General features: G+C 39.0%; 1 protein-coding gene across 2 annotated transcripts; it reads right to left on the bottom strand.

Moving 5' to 3' along the window:
- Window positions 1–3,850: 3,850 nt before the first annotated feature.
- On the bottom strand, window positions 3,851–18,052 carry cetp (cholesteryl ester transfer protein, plasma). Of its 2 annotated transcripts, XR_015086459.1 has the most exons (19): window positions 17,027–18,052; window positions 16,311–16,654; window positions 13,721–13,835; window positions 13,515–13,646; window positions 12,872–12,942; window positions 12,673–12,760; window positions 12,476–12,545; window positions 12,321–12,381; window positions 11,978–12,069; window positions 11,612–11,711; window positions 11,232–11,311; window positions 11,068–11,118; window positions 10,807–10,953; window positions 8,664–8,731; window positions 8,258–8,300; window positions 6,397–6,466; window positions 5,689–5,794; window positions 4,042–4,127; window positions 3,851–3,968 (listed from the first exon to the last, which is right to left on the bottom strand). XR_015086459.1 is itself a non-coding variant. In XM_086028021.1 (18 exons), exons 2-18 carry the CDS (start codon window positions 16,453–16,455, stop codon window positions 3,894–3,896), a joined length of 1,494 nt encoding a protein of 497 aa, XP_085884147.1. In that variant the 5' UTR covers window positions 16,456–16,654; window positions 17,027–18,052; the 3' UTR covers window positions 3,851–3,893. The 2 variants fall into 2 exon arrangements, 1 of the variants encoding a protein (XP_085884147.1); XM_086028021.1 differs by lacking the exon at window positions 5,689–5,794.
- Between the last annotated feature and the right edge of the window lie 337 nt (window positions 18,053–18,389).

Below are 18,389 nucleotides of genomic sequence, written 5' to 3' on the forward strand. Positions count from 1 at the left end.
TTCTTTTAAAAAAAAAGTCCAAAACAGTAATGTACACCTACTGCCTTTTTTAATAGATAGCATGTGTATAATTGATTGATATTACAAAATTATTTGGTGATGATCAACAATTAGAATGTGTATGCTTATAAAATTGACATTACCTGATGCAATTAAGATAAGATAAGATAAGATAAGATAAGATAAGATAAGATAAGATAAGATAAGAAGCCTTTATTGATCCCAAAGTAGGGAAATGTTCAGTGTTACAGCAGCAAAGATATAGGTCACACAGAGACGGCGGCATAATGTAGCCATTAATGTATAACATTAACGGCAAACATTCAGGATCAAACCTATGTAAATATACACAGTAACTATGTGTATATACACAGGTATATACACACCAACATACATCTACATATAAAGTATGAAGAAACACTCATTTTAGCCTGTACATAGTACAGAGGAAAAATACTCTAAGTAAGTGACAGTGCTGCAGTGCTGCAGTGAAATATAAGGAACAGCATTGGATAAAAAGAAAACTAGACTAACAGTAGTGGGGAATGTTGGGTATTGCACGATATAAGCTCAGGTGCAGGACTGCACGATTGCACTAATGTCCGCCAGTTTGTAGAGACTACACAATGGTCTTGTTAAAGAGTCTGACAGCAGCAGGCAAGACGGAGCGGCGGAATCTCTCCTTTGCACAGCGAGGGTGTCACAGTCTTTCACTGAAGAAGCTGTGGAGTGCTGTTAGGGTGCCCTGGAGGGGGTGGTCCGGGTTGTCCAGCATTGATGACAGCTTGGCCAACATCCTCCTGTCCCCCACTGAGTCCAGGGAGCAGCCCAGGACAGAGCCGGCCCTCCTGACCAGTTTGTCCAGCCTCTTCTTGTCCCGGGCCGAGACGCCGCCTGCCCAGGTGACCACTCCCTGGAAAATGATTGATGGAACCACCGAGTCATAACAGTTCCTGAGGAGTGTCCCTTGAACCCCCCAAAATTAGCATGTCCTCTGCCATCTTTAGTCTCAGATGCTCTATATTTTGTTTTTGTGGACTGACCATAAGTTGCTGCGGAATTGAAGGAAATCCTCCAATAATTTGTCTCGCCATCTTAACAGAAAAGGACAAAATACTGTTTGTGAGCCAACTAACAAAGTGTGAAGACATGCATGTTGTCCAAAGAAGAGCATTGATCCAAGACAACAAAATTTAGAAATTGTCTGCATTACCTCCATGACAAAGACCCCACAACTAGTCCCAACTCTTTGATTTGAGTGTGCAATTGTTGCAGGTTTCCATGTCAAACTCAACTTATCCCTTCACCCATGTAAATTGAACCTTGTCTTGAAATATTTCCTATTCAAAAACACAAGTGTGGTATCTGTATTTACAATGAATTCTTATTTTTCTTTCCAAGACTTATTTCAGTGTTCTTCCTTCCATAACTAAAATCCAGAAAGTAAGAACCCTGCCACAGTTTGGCTTTAGCCACAGGTGCTTTGAATCAACCGGCAGGTAAACTGAACGACCGATCATATAGTAGTCTTTAATCATTTCAAAGGAATGTACGAGAAATGTCTCAACTATCATATGTAGATGTAGGTCTACAACGGGAAACAATTCCCACCTGAAGCGTTCAGTTGCTTCTTGGACACTTTAAGATCAAGGCTATCCTTGGCAGGATCAACCACAAAAATGTCCAGGGATGGAAAAAACGAAACACATTCAAAATACATACACGGTGAAAGGGTGACTACACCATTAAAATAAAAATAAAAAATCTGTAGATGGCACTTTTGTGTTTAGACATTTTTTACTTACCACTAACCTCCAGTGGTCGTTAGGGACATTCACATAACCAATTTCTCCATTGTACTGATCAAAATCCACCTATGACACCATTGTAATAAGAGTAAGATACATTTTCCAGTAAATGTGAAATTTATGTAGTACAGCACACCAGGTATTTCCTTTCCAGGGATTTCAGGACTTTCCTCCAATGAATGTCACGCCCAAAAATGCCAGTAACAGTTCACCCAACAGCGCCACGTGTCGTACAATTTACATAAAATTAACTTTAAAACTTGTGCCTGAAATGTTATACAAAAAAAGAGTGGAAAAGTACAAATTAAAAAAAAAAAAACAGCTCTTAGCTTCCAACGCAAAGAAGATACCCTCTTTACATGTTTGTGTTTTATGATTTAGTTAGATGTTAATATGATATTGTAGATGACGCGCTAACCACCCGGCCACCACGATGCCATGAAAAAATCTATACACAGTCCGATTCATAATTGCTCGGTTTTCAATCAAAAATAATATACAGTACGTATTACAAATGAGAAAACAGCGCTACCTGGTGGGCCACTGTCAGATGGCAATTTGCGGTAAAACAGACTTCTGATCACACCGGACTTACTGTACTGTATATCCGAACTGATTCTCCTCACGATTGTCGCAGGCGTGCTGGAGCCTATCTCACCCTCATCTGGTTGCCAGACGAACGCAGGGCACACAGAGACAAAAATACAACCATTCACACTCACATCCACACCTAGGGACAATATATAATCGTATACGTACAGTATACGCTTCTAATATGTTCCAATGACAAGGGTAGTGCAGAACTAGGAACAGAACGGAAATTATGCCACCTAGCGGTTTATCAACTTTTGATGCCCCTCAATCGTTTCAAATCGACGATCAAATAGAAAGACCAACATCATTTAAAAAAATATATATATATCGCACAATACGTATGTGAACGCAGTCTTCACATAGTTATGTGGGTTTTGAGGGTACTCCAGCATTGCTCCCGTTCCAAAAACATGCATGTCTGATTAATTTGAGGCCCAGAATTGGCCAAATGTGTGTTTTGTTTTCCATGTGATTGGCTGGCAACAACTCCAATCAACTAAACTATGCCCCAAGACACCTACAATCCTAAAGATGATACAAGAAGTGCAGAAAATAGATGGATGGGATTAATGTACAACGAATAATACTCTGAAATTAGATTAATCCCTCTTTTTAATTAAAAAAGTTCAGCAAGTGCATCTTTTATGACAAAATAATCAAATAAAAATAAAGTTGACTACAAGTTTATAACAAAAAAAACATGCTAAATATTGCTATAATAAAAGCACAGAAAGTATTAAAGATGCAAATACACCTTTCGAGCCTCTTTCGAGTCGTTCTTAACTGCCACTAAGGATTCCAGATCGAGCCCACCGAATAGCCTGATACTGCATCCTTCCTTTTAATGCTGCCTCCTCAGAACACCGTAGAAAAGAAAACGCTGGCAACAGACTGATAAAACATCTGCAGCAGTTTATTACAGATATTAAAGGCGTCACGCCTCCTTGGGAAGTATGTACCGGTATGTATGTATGTCCTTTCCTGTGCACGGTGTTGGTGTTGTATGGCTAGTCCAGTGAATTGGTACAGGACAATAAAAACTAAGAAAACAGATGTGAGTGATGAAAATTGTTACATTTTTCAAACACCCACTGAAACACAGTAGATTAAATGCAAAATTCAAATGATTAAAACAGTAACCTGACCTCCAAAATACAGCATTGAGTCTTTTTCGGTCAAGTGTCTATCAGAATTGTGGCAACATTGTAAAAGTTCTCTAAAACTGTCAGGTTGTGACAGGTACAGTATCTCCTGTACATACTCATCTTCAGTCTGTTTGAATTGAACTCATTTCAAAACTTTGATCTCCTTAATATTTCTTACCTTGTTTGGCTAAAGATTTTTTTTTGTGATTATAACCTCAAACCCTCACCCACAAATAAGGAAGACTGGATAAATAAATTACAGAGTTACTAGTGAAATGGGTGTGAGTGAAAAGGTGACAAAAGGTTTGTCAAATATGAGCCTTTATTGTTGAAGACTCTCTGTTTGCTACAGTGTCATCTTGAGGAAGTCAACAAGGAGGTGATGAGGAAAACCAAAGTCCATCTGTATAATCACAAATCCCTGAGTGAAAGGGAATAGCACTTAGTGTAGGGCATGCGACAAATGGCCAGATGACAAAATGTGTGACACTTACATCCCGAGGAAGCACTTCTGAATTGTAGATGTCAAATAAGTATGCCCCCTGTTTGTCCAACAGCCTGGTTATCTTGGTTTCAAGTACTAGAACAGCAAACAAAGAAGAGGACCACAGTCTATACAATTCAATCATTTAAAAAAAAAAAAATCACACATTTAATGTTTTGGTTCACATTAAGGTTCTCAAATAGTTTTTGAATGTTTCGCCTATCCACAGAATGATGATAGTGTATGTTGCCATTAAAAAAATGGTAGACTGGTGCACTCACATAGCAAATTACTAGACTAGACCATATGCAGAGGTGGGTAGAGTAGCCAAAAATTGTACTCAAGTAAAAGTACTGTTACGTCAGAATAATATGACTCAAGTAGAAGTAAAAAGTAGTCATCCAAATAATTACTTGAGTAAAAGTAAAAAAGTACTTGGTGAAATAACTACTCAAGTACTGAGTAACTGTAGCAATGTCTCATTTATTTTTTTAAAAACAACCATTCAATCAGACGAAAATACAAAATAATCATCTTCAGGCTAATTAAAGTCCATCCAATCAATAAAATGAATTACATTTAATTAAAGAATAGCTTAAAATAATCTTAAGGTAAATTCAAGTACTTTAATAAACAATAAAATAATGTAGTAATTAAGCAACGGGTTCAATGTAGCCTAATGTAGCGGAGTAAGTAGAGTTTCTCCATCCATCCATTATCTATACCGCTCGTCCTCACAAGGGTCGCGGGCGTGCTGGAGCCTATCCCAGCTGTCATCGGGCAGTAGGCGGGGGACATACTGAACTGGTTGTGCAGGGCCTTCACAAATCTACTCAAGTAAAGTTAAAAGTATAGTGATTTAAAACTACTCCTACAAGTACAAAATTTCCCAAAACTTACTCAAGCAAATGTAACGGAGTAAATGTAACACGTTACTACCCACCTCTGACCTCTGAGGGCGGGAGCACATTACGCCAGTTTTGAAATTGCTGCATTGGCTCCCTGTGTGTTTCAGGATCGATTTTAAAGTACTTTTATTAGTTTATAAATGTGTTAATGGTCTTGGGCCATCTTATTTATCTGATTTGCTTTTATCATACCAGCCCTCGCGGATCCTGAGGTCCTCTGGCGCCGGCCTTTTATTTATTCCAAGGGTGAGGACCAAAATGCATGGCGAGGCTGCATTCAGCCGTTTTGGTCCTCACCTTTGGAATAGCCTGCCAGAGGATGTCAGGTCTGCAGAGACTGTTGATATTTTTAAGAGGAAGCTCAAGACACACCTTTTTAGTTTGGCTTTCAACAACTTTTAAATAATTTATCTTTTCTTTTGATTGAAGATAATTCTATGTTTTGCTTTGAATGTTTTAAAGCACTTTGAGTTGCATTTTTATGTATGAAAAGTGCTATATAAATAAAATGTGATTGATTGATTGATTGATATGTAAGTGATACTGTATATCAGGGGTGCCCACACTTTTTCAGCCTGAGAGCTACTTATGACATGACCGAGTCAAAAGCTACCACTTACTAAAAATGCAAAACACATTATTTATAAATATATTGAGAATTATTTTTATATGTACCGTATGTGATGGTGTACCTTGCATGACTGCATCAACCTATATAGCACAATACAAAAAAAATGTTTTGTAATTACCTTACTCTGATGACTTGCACTGAATGGAATCAGCCTAGTCCGGACAGTAGCTGCTGATAGCCAGCCTCAAGCAGTTTTGCAGCAACAACAATCCGCCCATTCGCTCCTTTCGGCGCGTATAAAACGTATAAAAAGTCAACTTTTTTGCACACTATGCTAATGCTATCAATATTGCTGTCTTGGTAAAGTTCAAGAACTGTTTAAAAAAAAAGCCGCCGAGTGAACAGGACGCTGTGTGGCTGTGTGTGACGTCGAATGCCCGACGCTGACTGGCTGCCGCGGGGCGGAATGGCAAAAAAGTTGACTTGTTTATACACGCCTCGTGGAGCGAATGGGCAGATTTCCGGTGCTTCGCTCCGCGTCCCACCGCTTCAAATGCATCATTCGCGCCACCTCCACTCAATGGCGCCCGCCCGCGCGAACTACATTGACTCCAATTGAAACGCACCGCCAGAAACGCTCCCAATGCAGTTGGTGTGAACGTAGCAATACAGTAGTGAGGACGGATGGTAGGCTGGTGATCTACCCACGATGCCTTTGCGATTGACCGGTCGATCGCGATCGACGTAATGGGCAGCCCTGCTGTATGTCATACCTTGAATCAGTAAATGTGCGGTGAGATACATTTGTGGCCATCTATGAACATGCATAACTTGACATTAGCAATACTAAAACACATTCTTATTGTATTGTACAACATGTTCTTACCAGATAACACCTTAGGGACGCCTATTTTCATCACAGCTTCTTGTATAAAATCCAATTGTGCTTGATCTACCTAAAAAGATAAAGCAGTAAATGTTCCTTGAGTTAAGCGCATGAATGTCCAGAATGTACAGTACACATTTGTTCCTCAAGAGGACATTTTTCAGATGGTTCATACGAACTATTAAGACCCATTCACTGCAACTGACAGCTATATGTATAAAAATATGAAATATCTGCAAAATTATTGGAAACACACTGGAAATCTTCTAAGGGGAATTGTCTGTTTCTGAATGTTGAATAGATGTAGTATTTCAAAAAAGCAGCATGGCCTTGGAGTAATGAGAGTGATTTGTGAATAGGACTGAAAGCTGCAACAATGAATTATATAAATTCAACAGATTTTTTTTCTCTCCAAAACAACTATGTTTTGAACTAAAAGGGTGTTGTGTACAATACAGGTCATTAAATGAGACATGTGATGTCCACCAATGACTTGGAAGCTAGGCCGGACAAAAATCTGCCATTTTGTGAAAGCAATCTTCAATTTCTTTTTCGTTTGAATGGTAAAGGTTCACTGTGTGACTAACAGACAGAAAAGAAAACAGAATGTCTGAAACCACTGTTTTTAGCAGTACACTGCCAAAACTATTGATAGAAGAACTTGAGTGATTTTGGTTGATCAAGAAAACCATCAAAAATGGCTGTCAGCTCTCAAAGTAAACTCTTATGAGTTATTGGCTGTTTTGATGTCGCCATTATAATTAGTTGCACCTGGCATTTAAAGTGAACAAGAAACTGAAAAAAATATTTCTTCCATCACTATATGTGTCAAAGCCAAAAACAAAGCTGCGGTGTTTGCAATGACTAGCATTGAGCAAGAGTGTTATCTGCGTTTGCTTCCGATAGCTAGCACAAACTCCAATGTTCGACTGAGTTGTCAATGAGTGCTGAGCGTATTTGTGTTTAGAGAAATGTCCACAGCATGCATCAGCTGTTGATGTAATTTGGCCTGGTGATGAAGTGCCGCCTCCACGAGTGATAATCCAATCCAGAATGCATCTACCGTCTTTTCAGAGACTTGCTTTTCTCTTCCGACTCTGGGTTGTATGAGAACAAGTAGCCTTTCACAGAGTCACAGTGCCGCATCTCCACCGTCATTTGCGCAAGACATAACCGACCCTCAATATCAACCGATCTCAACCAGACTGTTAGAAAGTGGATGTGTTGTAATTTTACTTCATCCTGTGTTCACTTTGACGAATGTCAGAGACATTTTATAAGAGACATGGGAACAGTTTAAAAACATGAAGAAAAAACTGCACGTCTCTTAAAGCGGAAGTCAACCCCAAAATTTACTTTACAATAATATGCTCCATGCGCCTCCACTACAGTCTAAACACGGCATTGTAATTGATATTGCGTTTGTGGAATATGAGTTAAGCAGCAAAACCCACCTGCTGTTAGCCATGTCAGGGGGTGTTCATTTTATCACTTCCTGTCAACTGAAAATGACATCACAGCTGCTCAGGGCTCGGATAGCAACCAATCACGACTCAGCTTCAGAAAACAGATGTCCCATGATTGGCCATCACCTGAGCCCTGAGCAACTGTGATATCATTTTCAAACGACAGCAAGTGACAAAATGGCAACCCGGTCGATTTTACTACTTAACTCATATGCACATATCCACAAATACAATATCAATCAGAATGCCGTGTTTAGGCTAATGGGGCTACATAGAACATATTATTGTAAAGAACATTTTTGGGTTGACATCCTTTTTAAGAAGGCATCCACTCGACACCAAGCTGACATCAGTGGTTGTAAACAGTTAGTAAGATAACAGAGCAATCCACTTACCAGAGGATCTTCTTGATATAATTCAGCATGTAATACATCAACCCTGGAGGATAAAATCGATTATTATCACTGATTTGTATCTAGCATCCGATGTGGCAGCAAAATTCAAAATGTACCCTTTAGTTCCTAAGTAAAGTTCTTAGAAACTTGGCCACTAAGTGCCCCATATTAACCTTATTTCCACTTTAAACAATCGACATGTATTATCATTTTCAAAAACAACGCACAACTCCTTGATTTTCTCATGCATTGCAACACGACGGTGGCTAGTAGAAAGAGTAACCCGTTTGCTTCCTGAGCTGCATGCATGGTTGCGCCCATAAATCCAGTGCATCCCGGTGAGATACAATTATAATGTATGAAACAGCGGTCTGGTGAGAAGACAAATGTATGCGAAAGGTCTTACTGTGAAGATTTGCCATGCAGCAAGATGTGTTTGTTGACGTAAGAAGCCGTGACATTAGTGGTGATGAACTGCGCAAAAAAAAAAAACAACAGAAACATTATGACAAACACATTAATCAGAGAAAAAAAAACAGATCCTGGGTGCAGTAAAGTGATTGCTGATCGGCCATTTCCTTGGTTGCGTCAAATCCCACATCAAAGATAACCGCCGGTGTACGATGGGACTGCTAGTTAACCCCTTGTCTCGCACATGGACACTACCATGACCCTGTCACTGGTGTGATGAGTGACATCCAATGCTGGTCATAAAGTGCCGGGAGTGTCTCTTAAGAGGTCCATTGTATTCCAAACCCTCCATCATATGGACTCCAGTTATTTCACTTAGCAAGTCTCCAACAAGGGTACAAACGATACAATTTGGACATTATCTTACCTTTATAAACCAAAGAGTCATGCTAAGACTCAATTTGTGGACTTTTCGTCTGCTTTCAACACCTTCCATCCTAAAATTCCTGCTGACATTTTTGCCAGGCAATTCCCTTTTAGTGAACTGGTTTACCTCCTTTATTATTCAAAGCACAACTTCATGCACTCGCACTTTCCAAAACAGGCACTTGATTAAATTTTCAGATGACACAGCTCTCGTGAGCCTGCTCCGGGAAGGAGAGTGAGATCATGGGCCATTTTAGACTTCTTTTAACATTGCCAAAATAAGTCACACTTAATTTTTAATACCAATAATGTCTATAGATTTTAGAAAGTCACAACAATCCACTGACAATGTTATCAATGGGGAGGGAGACTATTCAGCTTGTTCCAAACTGCACATACACTGACATTGTGCTGAACAAAAACACTAAGTTGGACTCATGGACTGACCTTTTGCACTCTTAACACAACAAAGAATATACTTTTTTGTTTGTTTTTAATGTCACCAACAAAATTTTCTTTTTATTGCTCTTTTTTTGTATTAAAAGTGTTTTAACTTGTTGTATTATCTCCTGGTTTGGAAATGCAATTGAGGCACTGAAAAAGAACACTTAAAGTACAACTGCCAGCTAGTTACTTTACTAAAATGCAAAATAAAAGCCAAATAAATAAATAATTGTATGTGACTATACACACGCTCCGGCAACTACTTTACTGCCATTTTGGAGTTGCTGCGCTGCCCACCCTGGGGTGGACTGGCCATCGGGCAGACCGGGAAAATGCCCACTGGGCCGGCAGTCTTTTGAGCCGTTAACCAGATTGTCAAAGCTGTACAACAAGTCTGTACTCCCAGCCAGTGAGTACAATTTTGCTTGAGGCCTATCTATCCTGATGTGTTTTTTTACTCCTTGTTGCCAGCCGGTCACTTTGTCCACGTTCCCTGCACGGCCACTTGCTTCCAGCACCCAGTCAATAAATATTCCACCATTTCAATTGGCTTGTTCCCACTCGTTTCTGCACTTTGGGTCCCTCCGCTATGGGAACCATTACAGTATTTTAGATATTCAGATTAAAGGTGATTTGAAAAGCTGCAAAGTGGCCGCATTACTCCATTTGTGGTGGGCCGTAAAGGGGAAGTCAACGCAAACCTTTTTTTTCAAGAATATGTTCTATGCAAATCCACTAGTTGAAACAGGGTATGCTGGTAAATATTGCATTTGTGGAATAAGTGTTAATCCATTTTGTCTTCTGTTGACTGAAAATGACATCACAACTGCTCACTACGACCAATCACGGCTCAGATTCAGAAAACAGGTCAGCCGTGATTGGTCGTTGTGAGCAGTTATGATGTCACTTTCAGTCGACAGAAGACAAAATGGCCGCCCCCAGAGATGGCTAAAAACCAGTGCATTTTGCTGCTTAACTTGTATTCCACAAACGCAAAATTAATCAGAATGCCGTGTTTCAACTAGTGGGCCTGCAGGGAACATATTCTTGAAAAAAATATGTTTGGGTTGACTTCCGCTTTAAGTGCAATGAATGTGCAGAAAATAATCAGGAAGATGGAAAATATTTTTACAGTATTGTTAATGCTCAAATGTTAATTCAACAAGCATTTGTTTATTGGGAATTTCCTCACGTCTTTGTTTTTGTAATGTTATCTTACTCAATACTTTGGAATTTGGTTCATTTCAAGCCAATTTTGACAGCCTTACCGTCTGAAAGAAGAGAGTTTCTTGCCTTTCACACCACAGTTGGCCAGAGGCCTGAGCCCAGACAGTTGTCCCAAAGGTGGAGGTGTTTATGTAGGGCACAGATGAACTCCACACACGTAATTCTGGATAACTTGTTTCTACAAGACACTTAACACACAAACACACACAGCAAGGCAAAATGTAAGTATCTCCAGAATGGAAACAAAAACAAGTGTTCATATAAATGAGCAAAGATATACAGCATTGCATTATCTACATTACCTTTCTAAAAAAATCTGGCATGGTTGTAGAGACGTTTATCTTGAAAAGTTCCTGAAATCCCATTCATAAGAGTTCTGAACATTATTTGACGTACCGTATTTCAGCTAAGTATTGTTTTTGTACATCATGGTGGATATGTGATTTAATCTGAGGTGTTTGTTTACAATCAGCTCTGCTCCAGTGATGTTAAGCCGGAAGCGACCATCTTGGTGGGCGGCTGTCATCATCGGGTTTAAGACCTGGTCTTAGGGGTAACAATACATTGCAGCATTCAACTTTCCAAAACAATACAATCTTAAGGAGGGAGTGCAGTGTGTATGCATTGTTGAGAGATAAAGTCTGTAACCGTATCATACTGTATGCTGACAACCGTGCCATTTACATTAATACCGGTAATTATTTGACAAAAGGTGGTAGTTCTTTTTCTTCAACATGACGTCTGATATTGCGCATTTACATAATTCAGCAACAAATCCAGCTAAAATTCTATTGTAATATTTGGTCATTTTTCGAGGTCGTATTATTGCATTGGGTAAATGCTGACCTGAGATCCAAAAGTAGAGCATCCTGTTTTCAGTCAGCTGACTGGGCTTGAAAGCCGAATCACTAATAACAGCAGAAGTGTTGTTGTACTTTGTGAGCCCCTGGAAAATGGAGGGAAAGAACAAGCATTGTCATTTAAGTAATTCGTAATATATTCATGTAATTAAGTCATTGAACGCGGCACTTGTTTCTGACACCGGTAGGATTCATTGCTATTATACATTATAATTTGCTTTTACACTAGCTTGTGCTTCTATCAATGTGGTTTTAAGTGTATTTTTTGTTGTTATATGATGAATATGTTTTTTATTTAGGTTGTCAGTTAACTTACCTGGTCATATGCAGTAAATGTCTGGGTATTGTTTACCTTGTGGTATGATTCTATGTAGTGAGCAGTAATGGCGGGCGCAGCGGTCACACCGATATCTACAGTGATGTCTCCATCACTGAGGAAAAGCTCTGAAAACACATCAAGACATTAGGCCCTAGGCACTAGGTTCCAGGGTTAGCTCATTTCTTAACTATACTGTGGTTGCAAACTCTTGACAAATGACTCCAGCATCAGCTTCAGGTCACTTCTTAATTGGCTATCATTCTGTTCCATGTAATGAAAAATGTTACTGCAATTTACGTTATTTAGAAAACGAAATTGAAAACGTACAGAAAAAAGGGATGTACTTTATAAAGTACTGTACTCTAAATGAACCCACCTGCTCTTTCCTGTATGAAGTCGGCTAATATGTTTGCCACTTTGTTGATCTCCTTACAAATCTACATAAGAAGGAAATTCTACAGCTTTTTTTTCTGGAACAGAATATTGTGGCTATGATTTTGATGATCATATCAGAATTAAGAGATGATTTACCTGTCCCTTGATGACGAGCTTGACAGTAAATGTGATGAAGTCAGTGAAGAGCTTTTTGAGCCAGTTTGGTCTGAACACACGCACGCACACACATACACACATAAACAAACACGCACACAATGTGAAAAAGTGTGTCTTCAGCTGACAGCCCGACAGTGATTACAATTTGTTTTAAAAGTATGAGTGGCCTAACTCACTCTCTCTCTCCCTCCAGGTGCAAACGCAGCTTGTCAAAGTTCAAGTAACAAGATGATGTGTCTGCTGCTACCTTCCCCTTACCACAATCTGAGACAAGTCAAAAAATAGAAATCTCAGGCATAATGGCAATTTACTTTGTCACACAAATGAAGCTGTTTTTGAATAAAAGTTGACTTACTTAAATAGATAAATACTTACAAAGTTTGGGGTTGATTCCAAGGTCAATCTGTGATTCAATCTCAAAATTTACTGACTGAGCAACGTTAACTCTAGATGAAACAAAACACACGTGTGTTCATGTTTGCTGTATTAACAACATTTTTTTATCATGTGAGTGGGCAAGCTACGGCCTCCTGAATTTGTATATGTTTGCTCTCAAAACTGCATTTCATCAAAAGGATATTAAACATTTTGCACCAGTGGCGGAGCCAGAACGTGGCTTATGGGTGGGCCTGGAAAAATCAGGGTGGACCTGAATATTTCTCTCACTGAGCACAATCCTCCCGTCCCGACACATTGTATATTCAAATAAAATGACAAACTGAATAATAATTTTCCTTAGACAACCACAATTATGCCATTCTTAATATTCAATAACATTAAAAACAACGAAATGCAACTTAAAAAATAATTTGATAATAATTTAAAATTAGTATTTTGTTCATGAATCTCACTGGGTGGGTAGTGTGTCAATCTGGGTGGGCCTGTGCACACACCCAGGCCCACCCATGGCTCCGCCCCTGTTTTTTACACATCAGAAATACAAACAACAGGTAAGAAGTTGAATAATTATTAGACACGCAGTATAAACAAATTTATTTGATGTTCCAGACCAACTCACAGCCAACTGCCATATCCATAATGGAAGGTCCCTACAAAGATGGCAGATACGTTGCTTATCTCCATGGCGATGCCTTCACCCGGAAGAAGCTCAAAGGAGCTCTGACCAATCGTCAGGTTGTGAATCTCCATACTGGAGGAAGCGGTGGAAACGCCACATGACTTAAAGGCATTTTGTTGTCCAATGTATGTTATGCATTGACTCACTTTTCAAGGCCATATGAGACTTTGCCCATGAAGGGTACGTTCTTCTCTCCTTTCACACCTGGATACCTGGCATGCTGGAAAGCTGCCTCGATCACTTTAGTGGTTTTCTCATTCACTGTATAAAAATGAGATTAATATAGTTGTGAACAGAAATGCGTCACACATCACCACTAAGTCTTCCAGTTGAGCTTGTATATCGCTGGCCAAGGAACAAAATCTGCCATGTCTGAATTTGGTCTGAATTTAATTATTTTTTTTCCCCACCACAAATCAATAGTATTGGTCAGTCCCCACATGGGTATTTTTATTTATTTATTTATTTATAATTATTGACCAATATAGAGTGATGAAAGTAGCTTGCTCTCTTTGACAATGCACTGTTTATGGCTCAACAAACATGCTGTTTTTTTTTTTTGTTTTGTTTTTTTTGAGGGGGAAGGGTTCCAGAATTTTCATGTTTTTTGAGACATGAGATTTCCTGTCTGGTAATTAATGGACAGAAACTGTATTTTCCACTAAGATAACACACAGAAAATATTTGGGGTTTAAGATATAAGCATTACTACACGACAAAAACTTTTTAGCGGGTATTAAAAAATGTTGAATTCTTATGTAATTTTATGTGTTGTTCATAAACCCCATATTTTTAGTCAGAAAAGGGCGAGAGGTGACAATGACCATAATCCCAAAAGATCAAAAACAATACTTTATATAAAAATTTAGCGTGGCTAACTTTTCAAGCAATTTGAGAGAGGTGATGGATTGGTGGATTTCAAAACGATTTTGGAAACAAAACATTAATTTCTATTGTGTAAAACAGTGTTTTCAAACTTATTTGAGTCAAGGCACATTATTTCATTGAAATAATCCCACAGCACACCAGCAGTTGAAATTGTGAAAAAACAACAACGTATTTTAACAATATAAGTGTTGTATTGTTTATGTAAGCATTTTTTTAACATTGAAGAATGACGTTATATTACAACATCTTGAATAAGAATTAAATAAACACAAAGAAAAAAGTATTTTATAATGATTCATATAGATACTTACTCAGTGTGAAACATGGGCCTGTTTGGATAAACATGCGTCACTAATTTGCTTGTCTCTAAACATTCATTCATTCATTCATTCTCCATACCGCTTATCCTCACAAGCGTCGCGGGGCGTGCTGGAGCCTATCCCAGCTGTCTTTGGGCAGTAGGCAGGGGACACCCTGAATTGGTTGCCAGCCAATCGCAGGGCACACAGAGACAGACATTCGCACTCACAATCACACCTAGGGGCAATTTAGACAGTCCAATCAACTTACCATGCATGTTTTTGGAATGTGGGAGGAAACCGGAGTACCCGGAGGAAACCCACGCAGGCACGGGGAGAACATGCAAACTCCACACAGGGAGGCCGGAGCCGGGACCCATGACCTCTGAACTGTGAGGCGGACGTGCTAACCAGTCGACCACCGTGCCGCCCTGTCTCTAAACAACTAATGACAATTAGCTACTAAGTTTGGTGGTTTAAATTTTATTTTAGGTTGTGACTACAATCTAGATAAACTTCCAGTAAAGCTTTCAATGTTTCACAGACAAGTTCTTTTAGCATGGTCCGGTATATATATATATATACACAGTTATTTAATATTAATGAACAGTTTATGTCCTACATTGAATTTTTACATACTTTTGCATTACTTTGTAATGGGAAGATGTTTTGTATTGTTTTTTTAGGAGTAAAAAAAAAAGATGCATTCTTTATTATACATTTGTTACTCATCCTTGCTAAATTCTGTATTCACAAATGCAAATATAGTGACCAGAAACCACATTTTAAACACTTTTATAATGACACTCAGTCTTATATAAACTTGATCAGTAGCTCACTGAACAAAAAGGCATTAAAAACAATTACTGTTTGCATTAAATATAAAGTTTTTGATTGTATGTAACTTGTGTATACGCCCTGGCATGCATTGTTTAATGTGTACTTATTATTGTATACATGTTTTAGGTATACTTGTTCTTCGAATTTAATTAAAAACAAAAAAAAGACAATTAGCTACCTGCTGCTGCCACCTGCTGGTATGGAAGAGTACTACAATGTAGTAAAGACATGATTACGCTGCCGGGCGCTAGACCGCCCAGGCACACATTTTCCGATAATTTCCCACGGCACACCTGACAATATGTCGCGGCACACAGTTTGAAAAACACTGTTCTAATGACATCACAGTTGCTCAGGGCTCAGGGAATGACACACTTGCAAATGTCACATGACCAAACTCAGAAAACAGGTGAGCTGTGATTGGTCGTTACCTGAGCCCTGAGCTACTGTGATGTCTTAATTTCTGTTGACAGCAAGTGACAAAATGCCGTATTTAGAGTAGTGGCGCTATATAGAACATTTTTGTAAAAATATTTATTGACTTGACTTCCTGACAATTGATACCTCTGACAGTGACAAACCAGACTGATTATTATGACATTTACAGTATAAAGCAGAAATCCCAGTGCCAGATACTGAGTCAAGGGAAATAAGTCTTCATTAAGAACCTTTTTGAATGCAGTACTTCTAAAGGCTATTAGGTACTCACACACAACAGCAGCAGGGTAGGTGAGACGGCACACGGCTCCAGTGAATCTGTAAGCTGAGGCAGTGTCCTGCAGGCACCCACGAGATGATCCGTACGCAGATAACAGCAGGAGCATGAGTAACAGTGCAGAAGTGCCAGGAGTCATTTTGTAAGAGGACTGTGAACCTCTCTCTTGAACCCTGTGAGCTGTGAGTTTTGGTTGGGGATCGGCCTCACTTTTACAGTTTGGCTCTTTTGTCAGTGTAGCCCATGATCTGTGCTGAAGCTGCTCCAGTTCCTAATTTCAACCTACTTGTGATCTTGTCTTTATCTCTAAGACAATCTTATAGATGTTGAACTTTCCTCTGAAAGTAAGACAGAAAATGGAAATTAACCATCCAGTTTTACAATTTCAGTAAATCATTTGATTCACACTCGCGCACACAAATACTGTGCTGATTTCATTTGTCTGTCACACTTGGTAAGTCTTTCATTGTCTGACCAAAATGGCACTTTTCCTTTTCCCATGCAGTGAGTAGTGCAAAAATTTAGTAACATGCATCTCAATGAATATTACACGTATTACTTTTGGTTTCATTGATGAATGGGGCAAACTAAGACTGGTATACCAAAACAATGTTTAAAGTGAGCAGATATCACTCACGGAGTTCATTATGCTTTGTGGAGGAGGTAAGTTAGCATATCAATATACAGTAAAGAGAACAAACCAAACAAACCTTTTTTCACCCTCAAATGTCTTCTATTCTTGCTTTTCCTATAACCAGGATAAAACAGTAGACCCCGTCAAAACTGTGCATAATCCATATAGTCAAACTAAAAATAAGAGGCCATTCCAATATGACCAACCTGTTTAGCAATGAGCCTTTTTGAACCCTTTTGCTTGTATTTGTACTTGGAGGTAACTGATTGACAGCCGAAGTTTGTATCTATGGAACCTCTAATATAGCACCATCTAGTGGGAGTATATGTGTATACCAAATTCACCACTCAGTGAGGTCACTCCAGGGCAAACATTCCTGCATGTAAGTTTCGACCATTGTTCAAACTGTCTCATGAGTTTAATTACATCATATAGCGTTAGCTGTTGACTTTCGTTTCTTTTAAATACAACTCAATATCTTTTTTTTTTTCATATTTATCTGTGAGGGGGAAGGTGTGTGTTTAAAATATTGGTAGATAAAAACTTTACAAATAAAGAAATAAATCTATTTCTGTTTGATTTTAGTATTGCTATAATTACAGTAGCAGGGTTGTAAAAAAGTGCTAATGTTTGTGTTTTTGTAGAGAGTTGAAATCAGATGTTTAAAAAACAGAGACCCCTACAATTCATTTTGTTATTTGTATTTATTTTCCCTAGTCTAGATTCTATAGTTTCTCACTCATTTCTAGGTAGCTAATCCACAGCCATCCACTAGGAGGTGCAGCGACACTAGTGGCATAGAGTAGCGGTTGAGCACAGAGGAATAATAAATGTTCCTTCTGCGATGACAACAGCAGCTCAACGTGTGTCTCTCCTATTCTTGCCACAGCATTTCACCACACGTTGAGGCGTCAAGAAATATCCAGTTGCCCCTCTAGCTACCGAAGCAGACCGGGCAACAAATACAATACATGCCAGCTCTGTGCGCTGTTATAGTAATTCATAAAGGACAAACTTTGCTATATAATAAAAAGACGAACTTTTACATCAGTGTGTCTTTCTGATGATAGGAATTGGGTTGATTTGAGTGAGAGACTCAATTACGGCTGAAAACACTGGGGAAAAAAATGGGAATTGGTTTACCCATTGTCAAGATGTAAATTCTTCTGAGTCACGAAGCTCACGTTGGTTCGTCTTCCTCTCGTGCTAAAGAGGTTGTAGTGCAACGGTTGCTGTAATGTTGAGTCTCAACTCAACGTTGAGCCCTGAGCAGGTGTGATGTCATTTTCAGTCGACGGAAGTGACAAAATGGCCGCCCCCGGATATGCCTTAAAACGGGGGGATTAACTCTTATTCTACATATTTATCAGAAATCAGAATGACTTGTTTCAACTAGTGGGCATGCATAGAACATATTCTTGAAAAAAATTTGTTTGGGT

The sequence above is a fragment of the Filicampus tigris genome, chromosome 4 (genome assembly GCF_054856515.1).
Source record: "Filicampus tigris isolate MCC_2025a chromosome 4, RoL_Ftig_1.0, whole genome shotgun sequence".
Lineage (NCBI taxonomy): Eukaryota > Metazoa > Chordata > Actinopteri > Syngnathiformes > Syngnathidae > Filicampus > Filicampus tigris.